Raw genomic sequence first — 25,764 nt, 5'->3', positions numbered from 1 at the left:
TACAGAGGATGGGTCAAGAGAGGGCTTTTTGAGGATAGGTGTGATGGAGGCATGTTTAAAGCTTGAGGGGAAAACACCAGTTGTTAGTGACAGGTTGAAGAGATGGGTTAGGGTTGGGATGAAGACTGTGGTGAGGTTTGGGATGAAGTGGGATGGGATCGGGTCGAGTGCACAGGTGGTGAGATGTGATCTTGAGAGTAGAGTGGAGAGTCGATCTTCTGTAATGGTGGAGAAGTTGGTTTTGAAGGTGGAGGGCTGGGAAGTCGGGAGGAAGGGCTCTGGGGGTTGTTGACCAAAACTGTCCCTGATGTTATCAATTTTCTGCTTGAAAAATGAGGCAAAGTCTTCAGCTGAGATGAGTGGGGAGGGAGGAGGTGCTGGGGGGCGGAGGAGAGAATTGAAGGTGTTGAATAACTGTTTAGGGTTGTGAGACAGGGAGGATATGAGAGATGAGAAGTAGGTTTGTTTAGCTGTGGCGAGTGTGGTCTTGAAAGTAGTGAGGGACTGTTTGAATGCGATGAAGTGCTTGTTGGAGTGGGATCTTTTCCATCTGCGCTCAGCAGCCCTGGAAGCTCGCCTCAGCTCTTTGGTCAGGCTGGTGTGCCAGGGCTGTCTGTTGATTTTGCGAGTTTTGGTATGTGTAAGTGGGGCAGCGGATTCCAAAGCTACAGCTATTGTGGTGTTATATAGAGCGGCAGCGTCATCCGCATTGTGTAAGGAACTTATATCTGTAAGAGGGAGGAGGGATTCAGAGAATGAGTGTAGGTCAAGGTGTTTAAGATTCCTGCGAGGGTGTGAAAGTTTGTGGGGTGGGGATTGTAGACATGGAGTGAAGAGGGAAGAGAATGTGAGCAGGTTGTGGTCAGAGAGAGGAAGAGGTGAGTTAGAGAGGTTAGATAGGGAGCAGAGGCGGGTGAAGATGAGGTCCAGTGTGTGGCCATCTTTGTGGGTGGCTGTAGAAGACCATTGAGTGAGGCCGAAGGAGGAAGTGAGAGATAGAAGTTTAGTGGCAGCTGAGAGGGAAGTGACGATGGGGATGTTGAAGTCGCCCATGATGATAGTAGGGATGTCCGCGGAAAGGAAATGAAGTAACCAGGTGGTGAAGTGGTCAAAGAAGGTGGTGGCTGGCCCTGGGGGGCGGTAGATGACAGCCAGTTGGAGGTTGGAGGGGGAGTAGATGCGCACAGAGTGCACCTCAAAGGAAGGGAGGGTAACAGAGGGTGGCAGTGGGATTGGGGTGAAGGAGCAGGTATCTGACAGGAGAAAACCAACTCCTCCACCATGTTTGCTGCTGGGGCGGGGGGTGTGAGAAAGGTGGAAGCCGCCATACGAAAGTGCAGCAGGAGAGGCTGTGTTAGAAGGGGTGAGCCAGGTTTCGGTGATGGCGAGGAAGGAGAGTTTGGTAGTAACAAAAAGATCATGGATGTAGGAAAGCTTGTTGCAGACAGAGCGAGCGTTCCACAGAGCTCCTGTTAGTGGGACTGGGGAAGCGGGGGCTGGGTGAATGGGTATAAGGTTGGAGAGGTTACGGAAGGTTGGCATAGAGTGTGGATGGGAGGTAGAAATGACTGTGGGAATGTGGTGAGGAGGACCAGGATTTGGGGAGATATCGCCAGCAGTGAGAAGGAGCAGAGAAAGTGTTAGCAGGTGGGAGCAGGAGAGGGCATGAGGGGGCTGTCTGTGTTTGGAGACAGAGGATTGTATGTTAAGGAACAGTTTTGAGGCGGAGGTGAGGTGGATGGGGAGGATTGAAGAAGAGATGAACAGTTCCTTACTAGGAGTAGGGATTAGGGGAATTAGCAGAAAGTGAAGGATTATTGGGGTGAAAGTGAAAACAAACAGAAACATTGTTTACAGTGACTGTGTCCAGTTACCTTCAGTTACCTTCAGTTCCCATTCTGGTTTTAATTCTTAAATTAATCTTCACACTTCTAGCACACACTTATAGCAATCACAATGCAGACTGAAGTCTATGCAGACTTGTGCTCTGCAAAATATGTACAACTAAGTGCAGTCAGGTGTGAAGCAGAGAGGAGTGGTCTCTGCTCATCTTGGCCAGACAATTAAGAGTGGACCAGATGTATATGATCAAGCCAGAGTAAACAAGGTCATAAATAACACTGGGGTAAGCTGGGGTTAGCTGAAAGGCATACCATGTGAATGCTAGGTGCAGAGGCAAGTCTATGTGCAAAGCTGGGTGATGCACTGTGTGTCCTTCATAGACAGACAGCAGGAGAGCAGGAGAGCTGGGTGGATGGACATACCTGTCGGAAGAATAGTGTCTCTTAGCCATTGGCTGGAGACATTTTCAGAAGTGCGCGCTGCACCTTTAAAAAGCGAGGAGTGTGCGCGTCCTAAGAACACTCCCAGGAGACCTGTGTGCCACATGCAGGCCATAGAAGGAAGTAGATGCTGTGGGGACCGGAGCAGTGTGGACATGTGAGGGAGCACGTCGATGCCCCTACTGAGAAAATTCAGGGTAAATCGTGCAGGGATGTCGATGCTTCTCTAACAATAATTTTCTACATCATATCATTCCTCAGTTATTTTCCTTAGACATTTATAATTAAATTGACAACTGGGTGTCACCATTTCCTTGGACAAAGGGGTGAGTGATAGCAGTAAATATTGACGAGTGTAAAAGCAAGTACAATTTTATTTTCTTTAAAGAGTGAAGTCTCTAAAAAAAAAAATCTATTTAGGTTCTATTTAAAGAGAATATATCAGCAGGCTTTTGCTAGGTAAACTGAGGACAGCATGAGGCAGGGTTTCAAGCACAGATTTCAGCGATGTGTAACATGTCCTGCTGTGTGCCGTTTACTTACACTGAAGGTTTTATCACCTAGTGATCATCATTGTCTGGGCTACATCAGTGCATGCATGCTAGTCTGACTCCACCCCCTGCTGTGATAAGCATCTGTCTATAGACAATGTACATACAGAGTCTGATGGGGCGGGGTCAGCTTTCTCAGCAGTGCTACATGACAAGTCAAAGAACTCTGTGTGAGAAGGGCTGCACCAAGCACTCTAAGTGATATATTGTTGGATTCAGGGCTTTTCTGCCAACAACAGGATGCTCTCAGATGAAGAACAAAAAGCTGCTGACAGTTTCCTTTTAATGAGGCCTCCTCTGTGGCACAGGGTCCGATAGGCTTCACATTAGTGGATGAATATAGGCTATAACGCCTCTATAGATCTACTGATATTTATCACATACTAGCTGAAGAGCCCGGTGTTGCCTGGGCATGGTAATCAACTGTGGTTAATTATAACAAATTATAATGATTATATTGCACATAAAAACTGTGCATCTAATCCTATCCTGTGTGATACTGACTGCTGAGCTGTGTATCTAATCCTATTCTGTGTGATACTGTCTGCTGAGCCGTGTATCTAATACTAGTCTGTGTGATACTGTGTGCTGAGCTGCATATCTAATCCTATCCTGTGTGATACTGCCTGCTGAGCTGTGTATCTAATCCTATCCTGTGTGATACTGCCTGCTGAGCTGTGTATCTAATCCTATCCTGTGTGATACTGCCTGCTGAGCTGTGTATCTAATCCTATCCTGTGTGATACTGCCTGCTGAGCTGTGTATCTAATCCTATCCTGTGTGATACTGACTGCTGAGCCGTGTATCTAATGCTATCCTGTGTGATACTGGGCTCCCCATACAGTCTGTGTCAGAGGGTGGTCTGTGTTGGCACGGAAATAAATTGTGTTATTTTCAGCTTTACAGAAGGACAATAACACCATAGAAATGATAAGAATAATAGGCCTCAGTTACCACAACTGTCTACAAAGAAAACTGTTGCTGATAGCAACCAATCACAGCTCATTTTTCATCTTTTAAACAGCTCTGGGACAGCGTGGCGAGTTTTGAGTGGTGACTTTTGTGTTTTGACTTTTATGTGGCGAGGTTGGTGTCTGTGTGGTGAAATGTGTGCTGAGGGTGGTATATGTGTTGAAGCACGTGGCAGTGTGTGGCGCATTTTGTGTGTGTGTTCATATCCCCATGTGTGGTGAGTATCCCATGTCAGGGCCCCACCTTTGCACCTGTACGGTATATGCTGTTTGGCGCCATCACTCTCATTCTTTAAGTCTACCTTGTTCACATCTGGCAGCTGTCAATTTGCCTCCAACACTATTCCTTTCACTTTTTCCCCATTATGTAGATAGGGGCAAAATTGTTTGGTGAATTGGAACATGCGGGGTTAAAATTTCACCTCACAACATGGCCTATGACGCTCTCGGGGTCCAGATGTGTGACTGTGCCAAATTTTATGGCTGTAGCTATGACGGTGCAGATGCCAATACATACATACACTTTTTCCCCATTATGTAGATAGGGGCAAAATTGTTTGGTGAATTGGAACGCGCGGGGTTAAAATTTTGCTTCACAACATAGCCTATGACTCTCTCGGGGTCCAGACGTGTGACTGTGCCAAATTTTGTGGCTGTAGCTGCGACGGTGCGGATGCCAATCCCGGACATACACACATACACACATACACACCCACATTGAGCTTTATATATTAGATTATCCCAGATTTGCCTATCTTTCGACAATACATGAACACTACACATATTGTATGCAGTCACTAGCTCATTAGCGGGCAATTCTATGCCAGATGATCATTAGCTCATTGTGAGATTTATTCTTCATCTTTAGCCTATGCTGGATTCAGGATATCGGCAAATCACAGGGAGTCGAGCATATTCCCTGCATAGAAAACATAGGAAGAAGCCTTTGGCGGCGACTCCGGTACCTCCAACAGACGTTTCTATGGTAACAGAACCAGAGAAGACTCTGGGCTGACGAAGTGGCTAAAAATAAGTCTGGCTGTAGAAGGAGAAACATAGGAAGCGAAGGAGATCAGGCATAGACTGGAAACCAGACGGCTGCATCCCTGTGTGCGTAGCAATGGCGTAGGTATGGGGCGACCTGGCGTGCCCATTGTTGTGTGTGCACAAGTACATGAGAAGCATTAGAAAAGGATTCTGCAGCCGTGGGCAGACGGTCAGGATAGGAAATAGGCAGGTAGAACAGTAGATACCATACTAAATATAGTCAGTAGAATATTCAGAAGGATTTGTAGGGTACAACCTTTTGCTCTATTTTTTTTTAAATTTAATATATATAATTCCATAAATACAATACTAAAGACTATTTTTCAAATTTCGAGATGCTGTGCCGAGGAACGCTTTGCTCTCCTGTCTGTTTCCTGCTTGCTGATGGGCGGTGTGCTCCTAAATGTGAGCTCTCCAATGTTGCAGGTTAAGGCTATGTTCACACGTTGTGTTTTTGATGCATTTTTCTTCTCTGCAGGCAAAACCTGCTGGCACTAAAAAAGCTTCTTACAAAAAGGAGGTTTTGCTGCTTATTATTTGTCATTTTTCTACAGTACATGTTTAATTCTGTTCGTTTTATTCAGCATAAAGCACGGCTGCGTTTTTGGAGCGGTTTTGCACACTCATTGCTTTCCAATGGTGAAAAAACCCTGCAAAAAGGCTGAAATAAGTGACATGCTGCAGTTTTGAAAAACGCAGCAGTATTCCAATTCAGTCAGGAATAAAAAAAAACAATCATGTGCAAGAAATGTCTGAAATCTTAGTGCTTTTGCAAAGTCTGTAAAAAAGCTTTTAATTTGCATAAAAAAAGCTGTAAAAACGCAAAGTGTGAACCTGACCTAAAACAGCATTAATTTAGAGCATTGGCAGGATCCGGCCATCTAGTCGTCTTCAGAGCAGTGATTACAAGCGCTATAGAAAAGAACTAAAGAGCACATGCTTCTTGTCTAGGAGACCGGCCACCATTGAAAGGTCATTGGCCACTCTGCAGTCTAATCAATGAGCAGTAAAAAGTAAAAACTTTAAAAAATCCATCCATTCTTGAGAATGGGAAGGATTTTTAATAAAAAGCAAATTGCAAAGTTGCTGCTTTGTGATTTTACCCATGTAGGATGATGAGATAACCCCCTTTATTGACAAGGAATTATAGATTGTTATACCACATAACATCTAAATAAGATAACATTTTAACTTACAAGGGAACTTGTCACCAGTCTTTCCCCATATAAAGTAGGACCAGCCGCTGTAAGCCCTCTGTCATCGCTTTCTACAATGCTGTATATAAGTCCCCATTGCGGCCTCCAAAAAACACAAAAAATAGCTTTTATTATAGTCACCTATGGGGCAGACCGGCCCGATGAGCGTCTCTGGTCTTGATCCAGCGCCTCCTCTCTTCTTGCGATCGCCATCTTCCTCCTTGCTTCTTGTGGATGATGCATCCTACCTCATCACGCGGTGTCTACCATCGTGCATCTGCGCATGCGCACTTCTCTATGCCGTGCCGAGGGCAGAACAAAGTATTGCATAGCGCATGCGCCGCGTGTTTTACCCTTTTCCCAGGCATACACATAACAGTACTTTGCTCTGCCCTCGGCAGGGTAGAGAGAAGTGCACCTGCGCATGTGCGCGATGGACCCTGTGTGGATGACGTAGGACGCATCAGCCACATGAAGCACGGAAGGAGGACAGCGATTTCAAGAAGACATGCAATGCCAATCGGGCCAGATCACCCCATAGAAGACTATAATAAAAGCTATTTTTGTGCTATGCTGAACGCATTGGGGACTTATATACAACATTCTAGAATGCTGTAACAGAGCTACAGGAGCTGGCTCTACTTTATATGGGAAAAACCTGGTGACAGTCTTTTTTTTTTTTTTTAAGAGGTGGAAATTATTATCGGTTTTGTGCCATTTTCCTGGCATCATAAGTCGAAAAAATAGTGCAACTATTTCCACTTTTCGCCACTATTTAAAAGTGGGTTCTGGGATGATTGGTTAATTGCACTAGCAATTAATACCAATAGCAGACGCAGATTTCAATTTCTGGCATAAGTATACCCAAACCAGAAGAACCATAATATTAGATAATGCATCAATTTTTAGGGTTAAAATGATTTACAGGGTTTTAATACTGATAAGCTATTCTTAGGAACTGGCACATCTTTGTACTTTCTGTTGTGGCCATGATTGGTACTCCAGGTCAGTGGAATGGGAGAGCAATATCGGCCAGTACACGATGCGCAGAGCTGCATCATTTCATGCAGTATCCTAGCCTCTCAATCAGCCAGTTAATTGGACCCCCACAAATCTGATATTGATGGGCTTGGACCAGCTTTGTACGTGGTTACTGCCATCTGATACAAAAAGATCAACGGAGTAAAAGGATCAATATCCTGGTTATAGAAAACACACATATAATTCTGATAGATAATAATCATCTACTTTCTATGAACCATGTAGTATAAATCATACGCTGTGCAGAACCGACTCTGTATGTTGAGCATGTGATGTGTCCATCTGCATGAAAAAACCTCATGTGTTATACAACTCCATTACTGCTGGCAATCTTCTATAATCCAAGAAAACAATCATCAGTGTAATATGATGTTATCAAAACCACAAGTATTCAGAAAAAGAGAAATCCCAAAAGCACAGTGGGAAAGGACGGGCAGACCCACAAGTCCCAAGAGCTGCCCAGTGTGTATCATATCACCTCCATACCATCGGAATGACCCGTGGACATTCCCCGAGGTTTTATATATCACTATTGTTAGAGTTTATCGTAGGAATCATTTTTCACATTACCCACAAAATCTCACTTTATATATTTTAAATTTATACGTTTTTGCCTTTATTTTGACACACAAGTGAATTTACATTATAGTGTCAATATTAATTGTATTAAACTAACTATAGAAAAAGGTTAAATCACTATGAATTAATAGTTTTACAAGTTGTTTTCACCATGTATGTTACCTTTTATAAAAAAAAGCACATACATGGGTCAAATTGTCCTTGATCTAAACAAATCATCGTCAAATGATCAGAAAAATTGTTCTAAACATTATTGGGTATGCATTTTTCTGTGCAATAAATAATTGCCTTGCTAACATTACCCTATGGCAACAGAGAATATTTTCATTAGTCCTAATCCTTTTACTAACATGTACATGGTACTTGGATCCCGGGAACTGGATTCTACGAGCCAGTCTTGAATGGACCTCCGTTCAATTCATTGTCTATGAGACTGCACTTGACTTTCTCCAGCAAACCCATAGTTAATGAATGGCAAAGAGATCGAGGAAGCCTGTACTTCCGGTCCATTCAAACAGAGCCCTGCTCTTGGGATTACTAGGTAATCTCTAGCAACAGGAGATAACCGTAGATTTACAGTAAACCTTTTATGGTTCAATTTTTTTAGTAAGCAATTGTATAGGAAATGTCAGAATGTCAAGAAATACAATGAGGTAGAAGTGAGCTAGGGAGGTAGAAAGGGAGATCCTAAAATCTGTATTGGTTTGGTTACAGAACAAAGAAGCGATTAATTAGATTTCTTTAACAGGAAGCGAGCGCTTCAAATTCTGAAAAGTTTGTCAAGCCAGTCTTGGTCCTGGGCGATGAGGTCCTCCATTTTGGATATTTTGGAAACAGTACCTAACCACTCTTGCAATGTATGGGGTTGCAAAATTTTCTAGGTATACAAAGGGCTAAGTGAGCTTCCTGTGAAGAGAAGGAGATTGGATAACAGATCCATTACTGGGAGACCAGGGAACGATCTCTGAACATACCTTGTAATAACAGCCAACCAATTTGGTAATAATCTTTCAAAAAGGGGGTGTCCATGACTTTAACATCGATGGCCTGATTGTTGGTGTTGCGACACTGGCATACCTGACGATTAGCTGCTCCCGGTGTCAGGTGAACTGCTCAGTTGTGGAGCTGCACAGAGCAGCTCCACTGACAGAATAGTGGCTGTGCCAGGTAATGCACATTTGCTCCCTATAGATTTGAATGTGTGGTGGATGTGCAGTACCCGGTCACTATCCAGTCGACAGAGCTGTGCAGCTCTGTACTTGAGCAGTCCGGCCGCCGCTGACACCATGGATAGCTAAATAGCGGGGATGACAGTTGTCGCACCCCACAGATCAGACATTGATTACCTATGCTAAGGACAGGCCATCAATGTTATCGTCCAGGACAATCCCCTTTAAATAAAAGAAGCTTTGGACACAGTAATGAGTGATTTATGCCCAATGATATTTATTTTACCAACATTTGCAATATTTAACTGAATTTCAAGTTGTAAGTTTCAGAACTGATTGATACTTACAAACCAGACAATGATCAGTCGTCTCGCAATAAAAGAATCTATATTCCATAATGTGAAAGGAAGGAATGTGATATAGAATATTTCCTGGCCGAGTGCAGCAGCAAATCTGAAGAGGTAATACAGTAAATAGTTGCGGACCACATAATTTCTCACGGGACCCTGCAAACAAAAACAATAGAGAAATCACAAGATGATCTGGAAAACTGTCTCTCTATGACTAACCTGGATATCTCATGGTGGCGCTCTCTGGTCCTGCACTGTACATTGTTACCGTCCCTATAGCAAATTCTCACATGACAGGTTGGTATTTGTGTTCACAAATTACAAGGTTCTTTTTCCATTACAATTGGAGTAGTTTTCTGCCCTTCATATAATATTAATAATCCTCGTTTTCCTCGATGGACATGCTGCAGAGACCTAGGCCAAGCCGCATACAGTTACAGCAACTCATGGTTTACAGCTTTATAGAAAGGCTTGTGTTCATACATTAAAAGGGGCTGTCCTGGACTTGAACATTGGTGGTCTAGTCTTAGGATAGGTCAGCAATGTCTTATCGGTGGGGGGGGGCACTCCTGCCGATCAACTGTCCCCGGTGTTGGCGGAGGCCAGAACTGCACAGCAAAACTCCGTCAATGGAATAGCGGCCGTGTACTGCACATCTATCCCCTACTGATTTGAATATGTGGCGGGTGTGCAGTACCCAGCCACGACCACTATACAGTAGACGGAGCTGAGTCCTGTAAAACCATATGAAGTTCCAGAACTATGGCCCCACCCCAAGTTATCAACAGAAAGAGGCTGCTGTGCGTTCCCCTGAAGCATTGAGTGGTGGAATGTCAAGGAGGAGAATGTAGCAAAGGAGCTCTGGGATGAGTTTTGGACCTTTTGTTCGTCCATTGAGATTTATGGAAGTGTACAGGAAATTTCAGTGGAGTCTCCATCAGTGACTGGTTTGGCTCTGACTGAAGAGAAAAATTACTCATGGAAAGAGGTAGCATATCCAACATACAATGTACGCAAAATGATTCAGACAATATTATGACAAATCCAACATGCTATTGCTGTAATGGGAACTGTGATTAGGGGAGCGGCAAATAGTCATTAAACGATACATGAAGAGGCAGAAAAGACGTCAGTCCCAAATATTAGTCAAAAATGCAAAAACTTTTATTAGTAGAAAAATCAAGGTAAGGGAAAATGGGGATATAAACACGTGAGGAGAAAAAGCAGGGACGCACAAGACAGGGGCATGGGCAAATGTATATACAATATATCATATCATGAAGGATGGTAATATATACGGTAAATAATATTCCTAATCCAATGTCCTACATTGCATTGGAGTAATCCGGTGTCAAAACATACAGTTACCACTAATATATGTGTTGGATAAATGTACAAAACACTTAAAAAAGTAAGTTGTAGATTACCTAAAGCTGACACCAATATATGCAAGGGCTGAATATGTGTGTGTGCGCCCCGATGCGCGTTTTGGACCAGCCTTCGCCTTGACACCTGATTACTCTTTTGCAATGTAGGACATTGGATTAGGAATTATATTTATATACTACCATCCTTCATGATGTGATATATTGTATACCATGCTGAAACTGGGGAAAGGTCCTCATTAAAGTTATAACTTTCAGAACGACTTACCCCCAACATCTCCCTTTAAAAGAAAGTCAGATTCTCATATAGATAGGTCCTTTACTTTTCCTTATTGAGCAACATATCCTAAAAATGATTAGCACAAGACATCAAGCTTTAAAAAAAAAAAAAAAAAAAAAAAGAAACCTTTTTGCTCACAGAGTAACATAAAAGAATACTGATTATCTTGTAGTGTCACTCATCTCATAATATCAGGAATCAAGACAGAATGGTAAAAATGATCCATCTGTACATCTCAGTAGACGCCGTAGGTTTTTCCACACTGAATTTTTATGAGCGAATCTTCTCTAAAATCTTCATTAAAAAATACATAGAAAATGATTCCCATCCAGTTCTATGGGAAATTTGCTTGGCTGCTCATATTAGGGTTTTTTTCAGCTTTTTTTTTCCTAAAAAGGTTTTGAAAGACACCTGTAAAACACAGTTCCAAAATTATAATGAAAAAACTCTTCAAAAACAGTTTCATGAAACGCTCCATTGAAAAATAAAAACGCCTCCAAAAAAAAAAAAAGGAGATCCATTTGATATTGTTTCCTAAAGTGGTTCGTGCTTGAAAAACTTATTGTTTTTGAACGCCACAAAAAACACCAACAATATAAGCAACTCAGTGTGAACATAGCCTAAGGATAACAATCATGATTCCGTCTATCAGTATAATGAGAATCCAATCCCCCATTCTAGAATTTGAACCTAATTTTTTTACAACAGCCATACTGATACACACGTTTCAGCCTCTCGTCATATAGGAAGGAAGGCTCCATATTGGTGATTTGGAACAGGTTGCCATTAGATTTGAAGAGTTGAAAGGACTGTTAGTAAATGGGGACAGTGTCTTCTGGTTATGACATGAATCTCTGGTATTGTCATCAATGACTTTGGCCTGTGCCCTAGTTAAGTTCTTGGTGACATGTGATGCCGCTGAATTAATAGGCATCCTTAATGCTCTAGAACCGTCCATATTAACCCAGGAAACACAGTGTCAGCTGCTGGCACATTAAATCCTTCCTTTCCTAGACTTCATCTAAATTGTTGAACAAATAGGCAGGAAGTCTCGGGATCATTTTAAGACATTAGCGATAACAAGGATCTATGGGAAAGGGTGGAGGACCATCGCAGATGAGCATAACTGGTGCCAGAGCCATACCACATAAAGCTGCTCATTGTCGGAGCAAAACTAATGACATTTAACACTAGGCTTAAAAAAGAATACTGCTACATAAAAGCAAACACTTTACAAAACCATTTACCAACTCCATAAACATTATTTCTATAAATTAAATATACCAAATAAATAATAAATATTTGTACATGCCGGTTGCACGGTGTGCCCCTTGTGGCTGAATGGGGGTAACGCAGCTGCCTTTTCTGCAATAATTAATGGCAATATAAGAGAATAAACTTATGGGAAAGACGTGTGAATATCAGATACAAAACCTTGACCTGTAAAAGGAACATTTGCGTTAAAATGTCACTTAAAAAAATAAATTATTGAATATTGTCACAAACACATTTCAAGCTAACACTAGTACTGCTTTATAAGATTTGGGTCTATATATTTTTTTTAATTATTATACTCATATATTCCACAGCGATACATGCAAGCTATTAAAGTACTAGATGGGGTATAGGCACTACATATGACCTATTAAAATAGTAGATAGGGACAGAAATATAACGGCATTAATATAGAAAGAGTAATAACTTGTCCGTGTATTATCCTCTTATTTTTCAGGTGATGAACACAAACAAGTTGTCACCCATCTTTTCCAGGATCCTGATGAATAAACCTCTCTTGAGTAACCCCTGCTCAATCACTACATTCACAGAAAATAGAATGACAACCATTCTAATGGCGGAAAACCATGATCTCCCTGATGCTTAGCATAACCGGCTGGTTCTCTCAGATGAAAAAAAAAAGTACAGCGGTGTGACCCTAGCCATAGAGCTTGGTCACACCGCTGTATTTATCGGACGAGTGATATCTGATTTTTATTAGGAGCACATGGTCCTATGTAAATAGGGAATGTGCTGCCAGTACCATGAAATTCTATGGGCACAAAACCATCGTATTAAATGGGATTTCCCACTAACAAAAGTTAATTTTAATCAATAGATCTTGGAATAATAATAATTTCCACAATTGGATGTAAAGAAATAAAATGTTCCTGGGCAGGGGAGGAAGCAAAAGAGAATACAGACATTACAGCACAGGATTGCAAATAATTCTCTCTTTGAAGTAAAACATTGTTTGAAAACAGGCACTGAAATGCTTTACCTCACAAAAAGAATCATTTGTCAACCCATGCTGTCCTGCCTGTTACTCTCTTTTGCTTCCTCCACTGCCCAGGAGCTGTAGTAGGATCAGTCCTGTATTGGTCAGACACAGCCATTACACAGTACACAGCAGGGGCACATTTATGTCAGCACAGGAACATTTTATTTAAACACATCCAATGGTGGAAATTATTATTCCAAGATCTAGTCATTAAAATGGACTTTTGTTTATTGGAAAACCCCCTTTAATTATCGTTTTGTGTGTATAGAATATTCACCGGCTGGTCTGAATAGGTAAGTGACTGCCGATAGGTCTGCATGTAGCAAGCCTGAATCAGCCTGTCTAAAAGAGGCATGAGTGACACAAGAGTTGGAATCCTGGTCTCCATTTGATTTGCGATGTGGACTATGCCCAGGGTACGACTGGCGTAGGATCTAATGACTCAATGAAGTAGAAATTCTTAGGAATATTTTTAAGGCTCTGTTTACACCGGTATGATCTCATGTTACAAGATCCATGATGCCAAGAGCCAAATCCATAGTGCAATAGATCCCATAGTGATAAAGCAGATAGTCTCTTGTTTTTCAGCTTTTGTGTCTGTTTTAATTAAAACATCTCTTTTAGGATTAGAAAACATGTGGCGAGCTTCTTCCACAAAGCGCACTACACTTGTCTAAGGTAGTGGTGGTAAAGCAGTGCTGTCCCCGAAACATTGCATCAAGTGTGCTGTAACACATTGAAACTTTTCTCCTGTATCTCCACCATCTACCCCTACTACAGAAGTTTGGAGCCGATGAGGACCTTCCACAAAGACTCCGTATTTGTCGCCTGATCGGGGTGAATATTAGGTTTCAATGTTTTTTGTAGTTTCGATTATCTTTGCACTTGGAAGATGGATATAAATGGTCATCGAAGTAAAACTTTCACTGCTTTGGTTTTTTTTTTTTTTAAATCCTATTCAAATCATTGAAGCAAAGCCGCAATACCAGACAGAACACGCTGACAGTTGTGGCGCTGTTTCTGGACTCCTGTTATCTAGAATATTGGCAAAGCATTAAAGATAAAAGGGTGACTTTTTTTTTTTTTTTAAACTCAAACAGCACAGAAGGGGTTAATTGAAGAGGACGCTGTATCAGAAGGGAATGGACTAGTGCAAGAACATGCTGAAGTTAGCCTAATAATTGCACTGTTATCTTATACTTAGGATGACAGATGAGATTTAATGGTACATAATGAATGTTGCATGGAGCAGCACAGAGCTGTATTATCTTCAGACAGTGGATTAGCTCATTGACAGTCATATGAAATTCCCCAGCTCCACAGCAAGGCCCTTGTCGCCAAATAACCCATGTGTATTAATCACATACAGCGAACGCCATTGTAATCACTCCTAGCGCCCTCGTTACGTGCATGGCCAAATGATCGCACCCATATAATAAAGGGACAGTGGTTGGCACAAGTAGAAAAGAGCATCAAACCAGATTCTCCACATCTGCCACTACCCTCGTGTTCCCAGTTGCACATACCGTACCCTAGGCGCTTGATAGCTGAAATGTATTACACTCGTTAGCAAACATGGCGTGATTAGCGGTGTCACCCCAATCATTTTCAGCATTGTGTCTGTCCTCCTGACTGGTTCATCTGCAGCCAGATCATCTGTAATTTCATTTACCTGGGTCTGGATTTTTTTTTTCTAAGTGCATTTTGATTACATGGCTGGTCATGGAGAAATACAGATTCGGTAGGTGTGGAATATGAGAGGGAGGTTCTTATTCCATTAAACCACAAGAAAATCATGTAAGCGCACAATTTGCAGACTGCATCGATCTTAATAAAAGCCAACAGCAGCAGTAACATGCACAGTGCTCTACTTTTAATGTCCAGCTCTAAAAGCATTAGCAACATCATCTCTAAGAAATGGAAACACAATGGGAAGGAAGCCAAACTCCATTCAGATATAGAGAGCACTGGCAGAACATTCTGCAACAAGCCTGCCTTGTGTAGTGTGGACATACCCAAAGTGGTCTCGATGTAGGAATCTCACGTTAGGTAAATTCACAGTTGCTTCATCGCCTCCATGAACACATGCTGAGCTATTTTTTCTCATAAAATGATGGTCAGCCAAAAAAGAAGCTTACCGGACCCCATTATAGCAAATGGGGTCCGTTTGACGCAATCCTCATAGGACGGACCAGTTTCTTCAGGAGCTTTTTTTTATTTAAGTGTTATGGACCAGAAAATGCAACTCCAAATGCAAGTATAAGCCCTGCCAAGTGAGCGTTTCTTGTCAATGTGACATTCAAAAGACAACCAAAAGTGGAAAGGTAAACCGTAACCATATACAATAAACACAGTGTCATCCTTGGTTGAATTTTCATGGAGGAGCTATATGTTGAGACTGGAGGGATTTCCCGATGTATGTGGGTCGCCCTCCCAGGGCTGTGGGGGTACTCGGTACCGGGCCCGATGAGATTCAGTGGGAGATTTCACGGCAGCTGGGACCCGGCCCGTGGCCCCGGGCGCCCATTGTAAAAAGGGGGAAAGTCTATGAATGATTCGTGACGCCACCTGTGCTGTTCAGCAATGAAGATGTAAGCCAACGCTGCAGACAGATCCTCTGGGACAGATGGTGTGGTACAGCAATGATGTTATAGCCCTCCACAGGCAGGGCTGTAGTCCCAGGGCATAGTAGGTGAGGTGACACTTAGATGGTGTAGTGTCGGGCGCAAGGGATGTAGCAATGCTGGGCGGGTTGGCGCAGGAATAAGTGGAGGACACCAGGGCATGTAGTTCCAAAGCTTTACTCACAGTCTGTTGCAGGTACAGGTGCCCGCATCCGTGCCGTGTCTTCTGGGTCAGGAGCTCAGCCAACTTCCAGGCAAGATGAAGTACTCCTTTCCAACACTCCGCCAACATATGTGCCTTTTCCGAACGTCTCCTCTTATAGCGGCTTTGAATGAGAAACTCCAAGTACTGAGTTACACTGGAGTTCCTCCTGTCAGATATTCCTATGAACTCTACTTGTACGGCAGACAGCTGTAGCCTGCTTCGGGGACTCTTTACTACCTAGTCCCGGCTCACTATCGTTGCTGTTGTGCCCCCAAGTCTTGTGTGGTAATAAAGTGGTGACAACTTCTATTCCTCCGGTGTTGCAGGACCATTAGATCTGTACAACCTCGGGGACCGGGCCCCGGCCTTGCGCTGTGAACTTGGGAAGGGTTCTCTCTTCCAACCCTGATCCTTAGTCCTCCTATTCTCCTTACGTTCTGTGCTAATCCTTCCCAATGGAGAATCAAGCTTCCTTTCTCTGTCACTTTCCCGTGCCAGCAGACCAAGATCACTGTGGTCTGCTGCAGCACTTCCTTCTTCCATCCCTCGCCCGGGGATCTTCTCTGTCTCACTCTCTGTCCTTCTACATCCTCACTCACTCACTGAATGACTGAACTGAACGACTGACTCAACTCTTCCCGCTCTTTTATCTAAACTAAACTCCACCCACCTCCCAGCACGTTTCGTGTTCCAAGCAGGGAGCCACCAAGGGGTGCTATGCTACACTCCAAGCAGGGAGCCGCCGAAGGTGCTTTGCTACACTACTTTGTGGTGTGGGGTGCAGGTGTTGGAGTGTGGTCAGGCATCTCCACCTTACCTGGATGGTGGGGTACCACACCTCAGGAGGAGGTCCAGTACCTCTGTGGCGACTGAACCCTCAGGGGCGCCACATGCGTCTCCTCTGCCAGATTCCTGTGGCATAGGCCACATTATAGTCATTTTCTTACAGGTTTCGCGTAAGCTCCTAGTTTAGTTAATCATACTATTCTATGCAGCAAAACACAAAAACATACGAGTAATATACAGTCAAGAGCAAAAGTTTAGGGACTGATACAAGTTTTATTATTCAGAGATTGCTGCTTCAGTTTTTATGTTGGCAAACAAGATTATCAACAGTAATCAGATGAATTACAAAATCTTTTCTTGTCATGAAAATTTACTTAAGCCCCCGTCACACATAACGATGTCCCAGCGATCCCACCAACGATCCGACATGGATGGGATCGCTGGGACATCGTTAGGCTGATCTTTAGGTTGATGCGTGCTGGGCAGCGGGAGACCAGTGATCGAAAAACAGCCCAGGCCGCTCGAGCACGATCAGCGATAATCGGCAGGGGGGCCGGTCGCTGATCCCCGTCACACACAGCGATCTCGCTGGCGAGATCGCTGATATGTCACAAAATGTGTGACGGGGCCCTAAGTCACAAAAACCTTATTTCCACTTAATTTCACCCCTGCCACAAAAGTACAAAATTTCAGTGATCTTCTCATTAGCTCAGGAGAAAGAATAAATCAAAAGACAAGGCAGCTGAAAGAATAAAACAAAGGACAAGGCAGCTCATATCAAGGTCATACTGATTGCTTTAACCCCTTAACCACCCCGGAGGTATTTTTGTTTTTGCGCTTTTGTTTTCCGATCCTCTTCTTTTTTTATTTTTCCATCAATATGGGCGTGAGGGCTTGATTTTGTGGGGGCGGGTTATATTTTTGAACGACACCATTGGTTTTACCATGTCGTGTACTAAAAACAGGAAAAAAATTACTTTTTGCATATCGAATACCGGAATCGGAAGTTCCCATAATGCTATGAGCCAGTTTGATTTGATTCAGCCAATGAGGAATCCTCAGAAGTGTGGGCACATCCTGTTAGGCATGTAGGCATGTTAACTAATGGCATGGCTGTGATTGGCTGCTGAAATGATGTCATGATGCACTAAAAAAGCCGCCGCCGCCATTTAGGGTTCACTCTCCTGTGAATTCAGTTAGGGACAGGCTGCTGTTCAAGACTCTGAGGGACAGTTAGAGATAGCGATTTGCTATATAATATTGTGCTTTACCCAAGCTACATTATCAATCACTGTAGCTTTCTTTTGCCTTGCAGCGCTGATCACAGCTGTCTGCAAGGTCTGTGTGAGTACAGCTCACGCTGTAGTGTGTCCTGCAGCCACCTCTGGTTGTAGGCCGCTCAGCGTGCGTCACTGCCTCATACATGTTTATTTTTGCTTTATTGCTGCTCATTTTTCATTAATTCTCCTATTAGTGTGCATCCATCCGTATCCATCTACATTGGTTGCAAACACTATAGGAGTAGACAATGGAGCCTTTCTGCAGCCTTTCGGTGCTAGTGCCCAGTTCTCTGCACTGTTCACGGCTGTCTGTGAGGTCTCTGTGTGTGAGTGCAGCTCACGTTGTAGTGTGTTCTGCAGCCACCTCTGGTTGTAGTCCGCTCAGCGTGCGTCACTGCCTCATACATAGTCCTTTTTTTGTTTTATTGCAGCTCATTTTTCCTGATTTTTTTCTCCTATTAGTGTGCTTCCATCCATATCCATCTATATTGGTTGGATGCAAACACAATGTAGGAGTAGATAGAGGAGCCTTTTTGCTGGCTTGTGCCCTGCAGCCGCAGCCAGATTAGTATTAGCCTATTTTTTGGAGCCTCAACTATTGCATTGTAGGTTACCTTCCTGCATTGTAATAGTGTAGGGAAGGTGACCTGACGGACAGACTGACTGGTCAGGTTTCAAAGGGGTTTGCACTTGTCAGGCAGGATGTCAGTTATGACTGAAGGGAAAACAGCTAGGAAAGTGTAGGTGACGTGCAGTACCTGGAATTGACATTAGAGGGCAGGGAGGAGTGTGAGCATAGGATTTGACATCAGCTTAGGGCTAACAAACCGTTGTCATGGGGGGCGGAGTTACAGGGAACCGGGAAAGCTATAAATTTGACAGGAGGGTTCCAGAAGATTCCAGTCCCCAGGGGGAGCTCAAGTGACAAGAAGACTGACAGTTGGTACAAAGTGAGGAAAACCTAACTAGGGGACTGAGGAGAAAGGAAGTCAAGGGGGGTGGTCCTGACACGAAGTACCGCAGTATAGACGAGGCTCCGGGTGTAGGACACCGTATTTGGAACGACGTATGACCAGTAAAATTACTGTTGGTGTACAGGCCTACGGTAGCCACAGTGATGGAGCTGTCAGAGCGTCAAAGAGTGAAAAGGGACGGTACGTATATATACACGTCCCTGTTGAAAGTACGCTGTCTCAATGTGTTCTGTAACCCGAGAGCTGTGAAGAGAATCGCGGTGTGTTGTGGGACCGTCAGGCGGACGGTGAAAGAAAGAATAAACTTGGACCTGTAGCACGCGAAACGTGCCTCCATCTTGTGTCTGTACGTCACTGCGCGGTATACAGAGGGACCACCCCCCAGCCCGGCCCACCGACCCTACACTAGCTCCAAAAAGTTTGTGATACTATCGCTTTCACATCTTTGGTCACATCCTTTTTGTTTTTTTGAAAAAAAAAACCACGTAAATAAAGTTCACCAAACACTCCACTTGACAGTTGTGTAGGCCACATTAGCTCATATTAAAGTGTAGTCCACACACTTTATAAAATTAGTGTTTCTTATACCTGTTAGCAGCTGTTCAGGAATAAGCACACTAAGCCCCCCTTTGTACTTTTCTGCCTATCTTTATCAGCCTACCAAGATGAAGAAGGCAGGGAGTAAAGCACGTGGGCATGGAGTTTCAGCAGGGAGAGGACGTGGGGATTCTGTGACTGCTGCGGGCACCAGTGACTCAGCATCCTCCAGTTTTACCAGGCAACAGTCCTTTATGCGCAGCTTTGTAGGACCTCGCCGTACCCCACTGCTGCGGGACGAACAAATTGAAGCCGTTGTCGGATGGATGGCAGCTAACGCATCGACTTCAATGACTTCCACATCCTCTCAGGGCCAGAGCACTGAAGAGCAACCATCTGTCTCTTCACCACCTGCCAAATTGCCCAGGCAGTCAGAGAGCCCTGGACAGGAGCCATCTCTACTTCTGTTCTCTGAATCTCTTGGCTTGGAAACAGGGGGCCAGCCAAGCAGCATTCTAGAATGTGATGAAGAGGGAGTATGCAGTGATGCGCAACTTCTTTGTCCCTCTGAATCTGAGGAGGCTGGTGGGCCAGTGCCTATGGTCAGCACACCTCAGTACACATCAGATGATGAGACTCAGGTGCCACTTTCTGGTGCATACTGTGCTGGCGAAACTATCCAGGAGAAGCAGGTGTTTGAAGAGGGGAGTGTAGATGATGAGGTCCTTGACCCATCATGGCCTGAGGAACAGGAAGGTGGTGGGAGCAGCTCTGAGGAAGAGATTCCCCGAACGGCCAAAACAGGAGCGAGAGGGAGGGGGCAGATTTGGTTGCCTGTAGCCTAAACTTCGGCACCCGTTAGGAGCATTCCTCTTCCAAAACCCAAATCGGGCGCTCCCAGGACTTGCAGTGCGTGGTCCTTTTTTGACACAGTTGCAGATGACATTTGCTTTGTCAAATGCAAGCTGTGTAATCAGAAAGTCAAAAAAGGGAAAAGTGTCAGCAACCTGAATACCACAAACATGTGGAAACATGTGCGGACCAAGCACGTGGTGGAGTTACAAAGACACACTGAAGACGTAGACCAACCTACAGCACCACCTACCACCTCTTCAGCTGGTGTTGTAGCCTCTTCCTCCAGCTCACACACAGCTGGTTCGGCTTCCTCACAGGATAGCAATGGAAGAACCTCTGGCACTGTTGTCCAGAGACCCAGTGACATTCCACCCACAGCACCACGTTCCCTGTCATCCTTACACTCCCAGGCCACTCTACAGCCATCGGTAGCACAGGCATGGGAGAAAAGGCGGCCATACTCGGCAAACCATCCCCGAGCACAGGCTCTGAATGCTGGCATTGCAAAACTACTGGCCCTTGAAATGCTCTCATTCAGGCTGGTGGAGACTGACACCTTCCATAACTTCATGGCATTGGCAGTCCCACAATACACCGTGCGCTCATCCGCTTTTATTTCAGCAGGCAAGCCGTCCCTGCCCTGCAAAAGCATGTGGAGGGAAAAATTAAACATGCACTACTAAACGCCGTCAGTAGCAAGGTCCACCTGACCACTGATGCGTGGACCAGTAACCATGGACAGGGACGATACCTTTCCCTCACTGCCCATTGGGTCAATTTTGTGAAACCGGGTACAGATCTTGAGAGTGGCGCTGTACGTGTTCTGCCAACTCCAAGGATTGCAGGAATCCAGTCTGTACACCTTGAATCCTCCTCATACTCCAGTTCCTCTGAATCAGCGCTGCAGGAGCCTGTTATGACCGATATGAGCACAGTTGTGGCCAAACGTCAACAGGCCGTACTGAAATTAATTTCTTTGGGGAATCAAAGCCACACATCGCAGGAGCTCTGGAATGCCATCAAGCAGGAGAGCAACGTGTGGTTTGTGCCAGCGAATCTCCAGCCAGGCTTGGTAGTGTGTGACAATGGCACATGTTCTCAACTTGGTCGTGCAGAGCTTTCTGAGGGACTATCCGGATCTTGATGCACTGCTGCACAAGGTCCCCATAGAGTGCGCTCACTTGCGGCGTTCCAGCATGGCAAGATCGCGCATTGCAGCTCTGCAGTGCAGATTCCGCCTTCCGGAACATCGCATTATATGTGACCTACCCACCAGGTGGAATTCAACGTTACATATGTTGGAGCGGTTGTGTGAGCAGCAGGCAGCAGTAATAGAGTACCAGCTGCATCAGGCTCAAACAAGTCGCACTGTGCGCCGGTCACGCTTCAGCACCACTGAGTGGGCCTCTATGAAGGACATCTGCCACGTTTTGCATGCCTTCGATGATTCCACGCAGATGGCGAGTGCAGATGATGCACTAGTCAGCATGACTGTCCCCCTTATCTGCCTGCTTCAAAAAACACTGCAAGCACTAAGGGAGGAGGTTTTGGAAGAGGTGGAGGATGAGGAGTCACAAATGCCATCTGCTTCTAGACAGTCAGCGCAACGTGGTTCCTCACAAAGGCCTAGACAGGGGACATTTTGTGAGGAGGATGAGGAGGAGTCAATGGAGGAGGAAGACATCTCTCCAGAGGAGGGAGGTACACAATGCTCTAGTAGTCAGTATGTAGAGCGAGGGTGGAGTGATGCAGAGCAGGCAGAGATGACGCCTCAAGCAGGGGACAGCGCTTCTTGGGTAGTTGGGAGTCTGCAGCACATGGTTGATTTCATGCTGCAGTGCCTGAGAAACGACCGCCGCATCGCCCACATTCTCAACACGGCTGATTATTGGGTGTACACCCTCCTAGATCCTCGCTACCGGGACAACTTACAAAGCCTCATAACACCGTTGAACCGGGAGCGTAAAATGTGGGAGTACCAAGACACACTGGTGCATTCTATCATGTTCTCCATTCTACCCAAGAGCAGTGCTGCTAGTGCTTTACAAAGCAGCTCTGTGCGTCGAGGCAGTGGAGGAAGCTCTGCACAAAGAGGGAGCAGAGGCAAAGTTTTGTGTGCCCGCCACAAATGTCTACACCATCACAGACGGCTCTAGTCAGCAGGAGGCAACGTTTCCGTCAGATAGTGACAGACTACATGTCTTGCCCTGTCAGTGTACTCACAGACAGCTCTTCCCCCTTCAAGTTTTGGGTCTCTAAGCTGGATACATGGGCAGAGCTTAGCCAGTATGCATTGGAGGTGCTGGCTTGCGCTGCTGCTAGTGTATTATCGGAATGCGTCTTTAGTGCCGCAGGTGGTGTACTAACAGACCGTCGCACGCGACTATCCTCAGATAACGTTGACCGGCTTACTTTTCTGAAAATGAACAAGGCCTGGATCTCGCTGGAATTTGCCAGTCCTCTTCCAGAAGAAATAATTGGTTGGCAACAGTATCCATGTCTCCTGTTGTGTTCATGTTTCTACCACGTGAACTGTAATCCCTGGGCACCAACACGGCCAGTTGTTGCTCAGAAGTGCCGTCTGCACAGAGAAAAGCACTAGCTCCTGTGTTAGTGGGGTTCAGTAACGCCAGCTGCTCCCCTGCTGTGTGTCCGGCAATATCTCCTGCTCCCTCCACATTCAAACTACATCAGATTTTACACTTGCTCCAAGTAGACCTCAGCCTACTCCATGATTGACCCTGGGCTCCAACACTGCCAGTTGCTGCTCAGAAGTGCCGTCTGCACAGAGAAAAACACTAGCTCCTGTGTTAGTGGGGTTCAGTAATGCCAGCTGCTCCCCTGCTGTGTGTCCAGCAAAGTCTCCTGCTGCCTCCACATTCAAACTACATCAGATATAAAACTTGCTCCAATTAGGCCTCAGCCTAAACCCTGATTGAACCTGGGCTCCAACACCGCCAGTTGCTGCTCAGAAGTGCCGTCTGCGCAGAGAAAAACACATGCTCCAGTGTTAGTGGGGTTCAGTAACACCAGCTGCTCCCCTACTGTGTGTCCGGCAATGTCTACTGCTGCCTCCACATTCACACTACTACTGATTTCAAACTTGCTCCAATTAGGCCTCTAGCTCCACTCTGTCTCTAGTATTTACCCTGGCCTCCAACACCGCCAGTTGCTGCTCAGAAGTGCCGTCTGCACAATCAACACTTGTTCCTGTGTTACTGGGGTTCAGAAATGTCATCTGATCCCCAGCTGTGTGTTAGGCAATTTCTCCTGCTCTGTCCACACTCACACAACTACAGATTTTAAACTTGCTCCAATTAGGCCTCTGTCTCCACTCTGTTTGTAGTATTTTCCCTGGGTTCCAGCACCGCCAGCTGTTTCCCGGCATTGTCTTTGGCACAGGTACTCCCTCCTGCCCAGCCTGGTTCCAGCACGCCTGCTGTTTCCGGATAGTGTCAACGTCACTTTGCCACCAATACGTTTTCCTGTTGTGTTGCGGTCGGGTTAGCAGAGTCTATGGTGCCTGCAGTTTATGGGCTTCCTATGTGGGCTGCGGGATCTGGCAACAAAGGCTGGTTCCGTAGTGCCAATAGAACAAGCACCCCCTGTAGGACTGTGGGTTTCGATAATTGCGGCCAGCGCAACTTTGTTTTTCATGGGTACCTTCTGCTACCCATCCGGGTTCCAGTACCGTCAGCTGGTTCTCGGCAGTGCCTTTGGCTTAGGTGCCTCCTTCTTGGTATCCGAGTTCCAGCAACGTCTGCTGGTCCTTGGTAGTGCTTTCTAGCACAGGTACCTCCTGCTTAGTAACCAGGTTCCAGCATCGTCAGCTGGTCCTCGGTAGTGCCATTGTCTCTTGTTCCTTCTGCTGCCCCTCCGGGTTCCAGCACCGTCAGCTGGTCCTCGGTTGTGCCATTGGCTCTTGTTCCTTCTGCTACCCATCCGGGTTCCAGTACCGTCAGCTGGTTCTCGGCAGTTCCTCAGCCTTCTTGTACCTTCTGCTACATTTCCAAGTTCAAGCTTTTGGAAATGGTTTTTGGTTATCACTCTGGATCTCCCTGACGACGACCCTGAAGACCACCCCGAAGAAGACGATGACCACGAAAACGATGACCCTGAAGGCGACGACCTGGAAGACCACCCCGAAGAAGACGATGACCACGGAAATGATGACCCTGAAGATGACGACCTGGAAGACCACCCCGAAGAAGACCAAAAAGATGACCCTGAAGAAGATGACCAAGAGGACAAAGAACATGAAGACAACCACCAGGATACAGAACAACAAGAGACAGAAGACCAAGAAGCAGAAAAACAACAAGCAGAAAAACAGCAAGCAGAAGAACAACAAGCAGAGCAAAAGATATTATCTAAATTATAAGCAGAAGAAGACTAAGCAGTGTATGGGGGTGAGTCCGTTCCTCCTCGTGGTGCCCCTGGAAAATGCCTGCTGCTGCAGGCCAAACTGAACGCGGACAAATCCTGTTGTAAATCTTTTGTGACAGGCAGAACGGAAGGTGTAATCTTCAAACTTATATAGATAACAACTACAGGAATGACTGTCACAAATAAGAATATGATCAAGAAGAAGAATAGGAAGAAGATGAAGAAGAAGAATAGTTGAATAAGAAGAATATGAAGAATGTGAAAAAAAAAAAAGAATAATAGGAAGAAGGTGAAGAAGAAGAAGATGAATAAGGTGAAGAAGAAGTTGATGAAAAAGATGCTGCTGCTGCTGCTGAGGATCATGAAGGAGAAAGTGTGGGAGAAGTAAAAAAGAAGGTGAAGAGCATGGAAGTAGTGAAACATACATATCTGACAAAATATAAAAAAGGTTAACATAGTTAATATCTTTGTAACTCCGAACGTCTTTAAAAAATTTTTGTTATTCCTGCTATTCCATTTGATTGGGCTAAACCTCTATGCCTTTAATGTCTCCTCCACCTCCCCCAATACATTCTACATTATTATTAGTTGTTTTTCTTCATGTAGAATTAACCTACAAGGAAAAGAAAGGGTTTTTCTTAATTCCGATATTTCTGTCCCATTGACTTGCATTGGTTTCCGGTATCGGAATCGGCGATATCCGATACTTTTTGGGTATTTCACGATATCGGATGGCATCGCTCAACACTATTGCCGAGCTGACGTTTTCAATGACACAATGGTGGTGCAGATATGATCTTTTGATAGCCCATTATTGCATTTTAATGCAATGTCACGGCGACCAAAAAAAATAATTCTGGCGTTTTGACTTTTTTCCTCGCTATGCCATTTAGTGATCAGGTTAATCCTTTTTTTATTGGTAGATCAGGCGATTCTGAGCATGGCTATACCAAATATGTGTATGTTTGATTTTTTTTGTTGTTTTGCTTTG

The 25,764-nt window shown here is 44.8% G+C and overlaps 1 protein-coding gene across 3 annotated transcripts in view; it reads right to left on the bottom strand.

The window, feature by feature from the left end:
• Positions 1-25,764, bottom strand: part of SGPP2 (sphingosine-1-phosphate phosphatase 2) — an 87,779-nt gene that overhangs the window by 28,359 nt on the left and 33,656 nt on the right. For 2 of the 3 annotated variants that reach the window (XM_073581127.1, XM_073581126.1), the window contains one exon: positions 9,184-9,342. The exons of the other annotated variant lie outside the window; for it this stretch is intronic. In XM_073581127.1, the coding sequence (XP_073437228.1) occupies positions 9,184-9,342 (159 nt within the window). The remainder of the gene's footprint in view (positions 1-9,183; positions 9,343-25,764) is intronic. 3 annotated transcript variants of the gene reach the window in all.

This window comes from Dendrobates tinctorius, unplaced genomic scaffold (genome assembly GCF_039654945.1).
Source record: "Dendrobates tinctorius isolate UK_male_01 unplaced genomic scaffold, ASM3965494v1 ptg000069l, whole genome shotgun sequence".
Lineage (NCBI taxonomy): Eukaryota > Metazoa > Chordata > Amphibia > Anura > Dendrobatidae > Dendrobates > Dendrobates tinctorius.
Note: the sequence above shows the minus strand (reverse complement) of the source record. Positions and strands in the feature narration are given on the sequence as shown.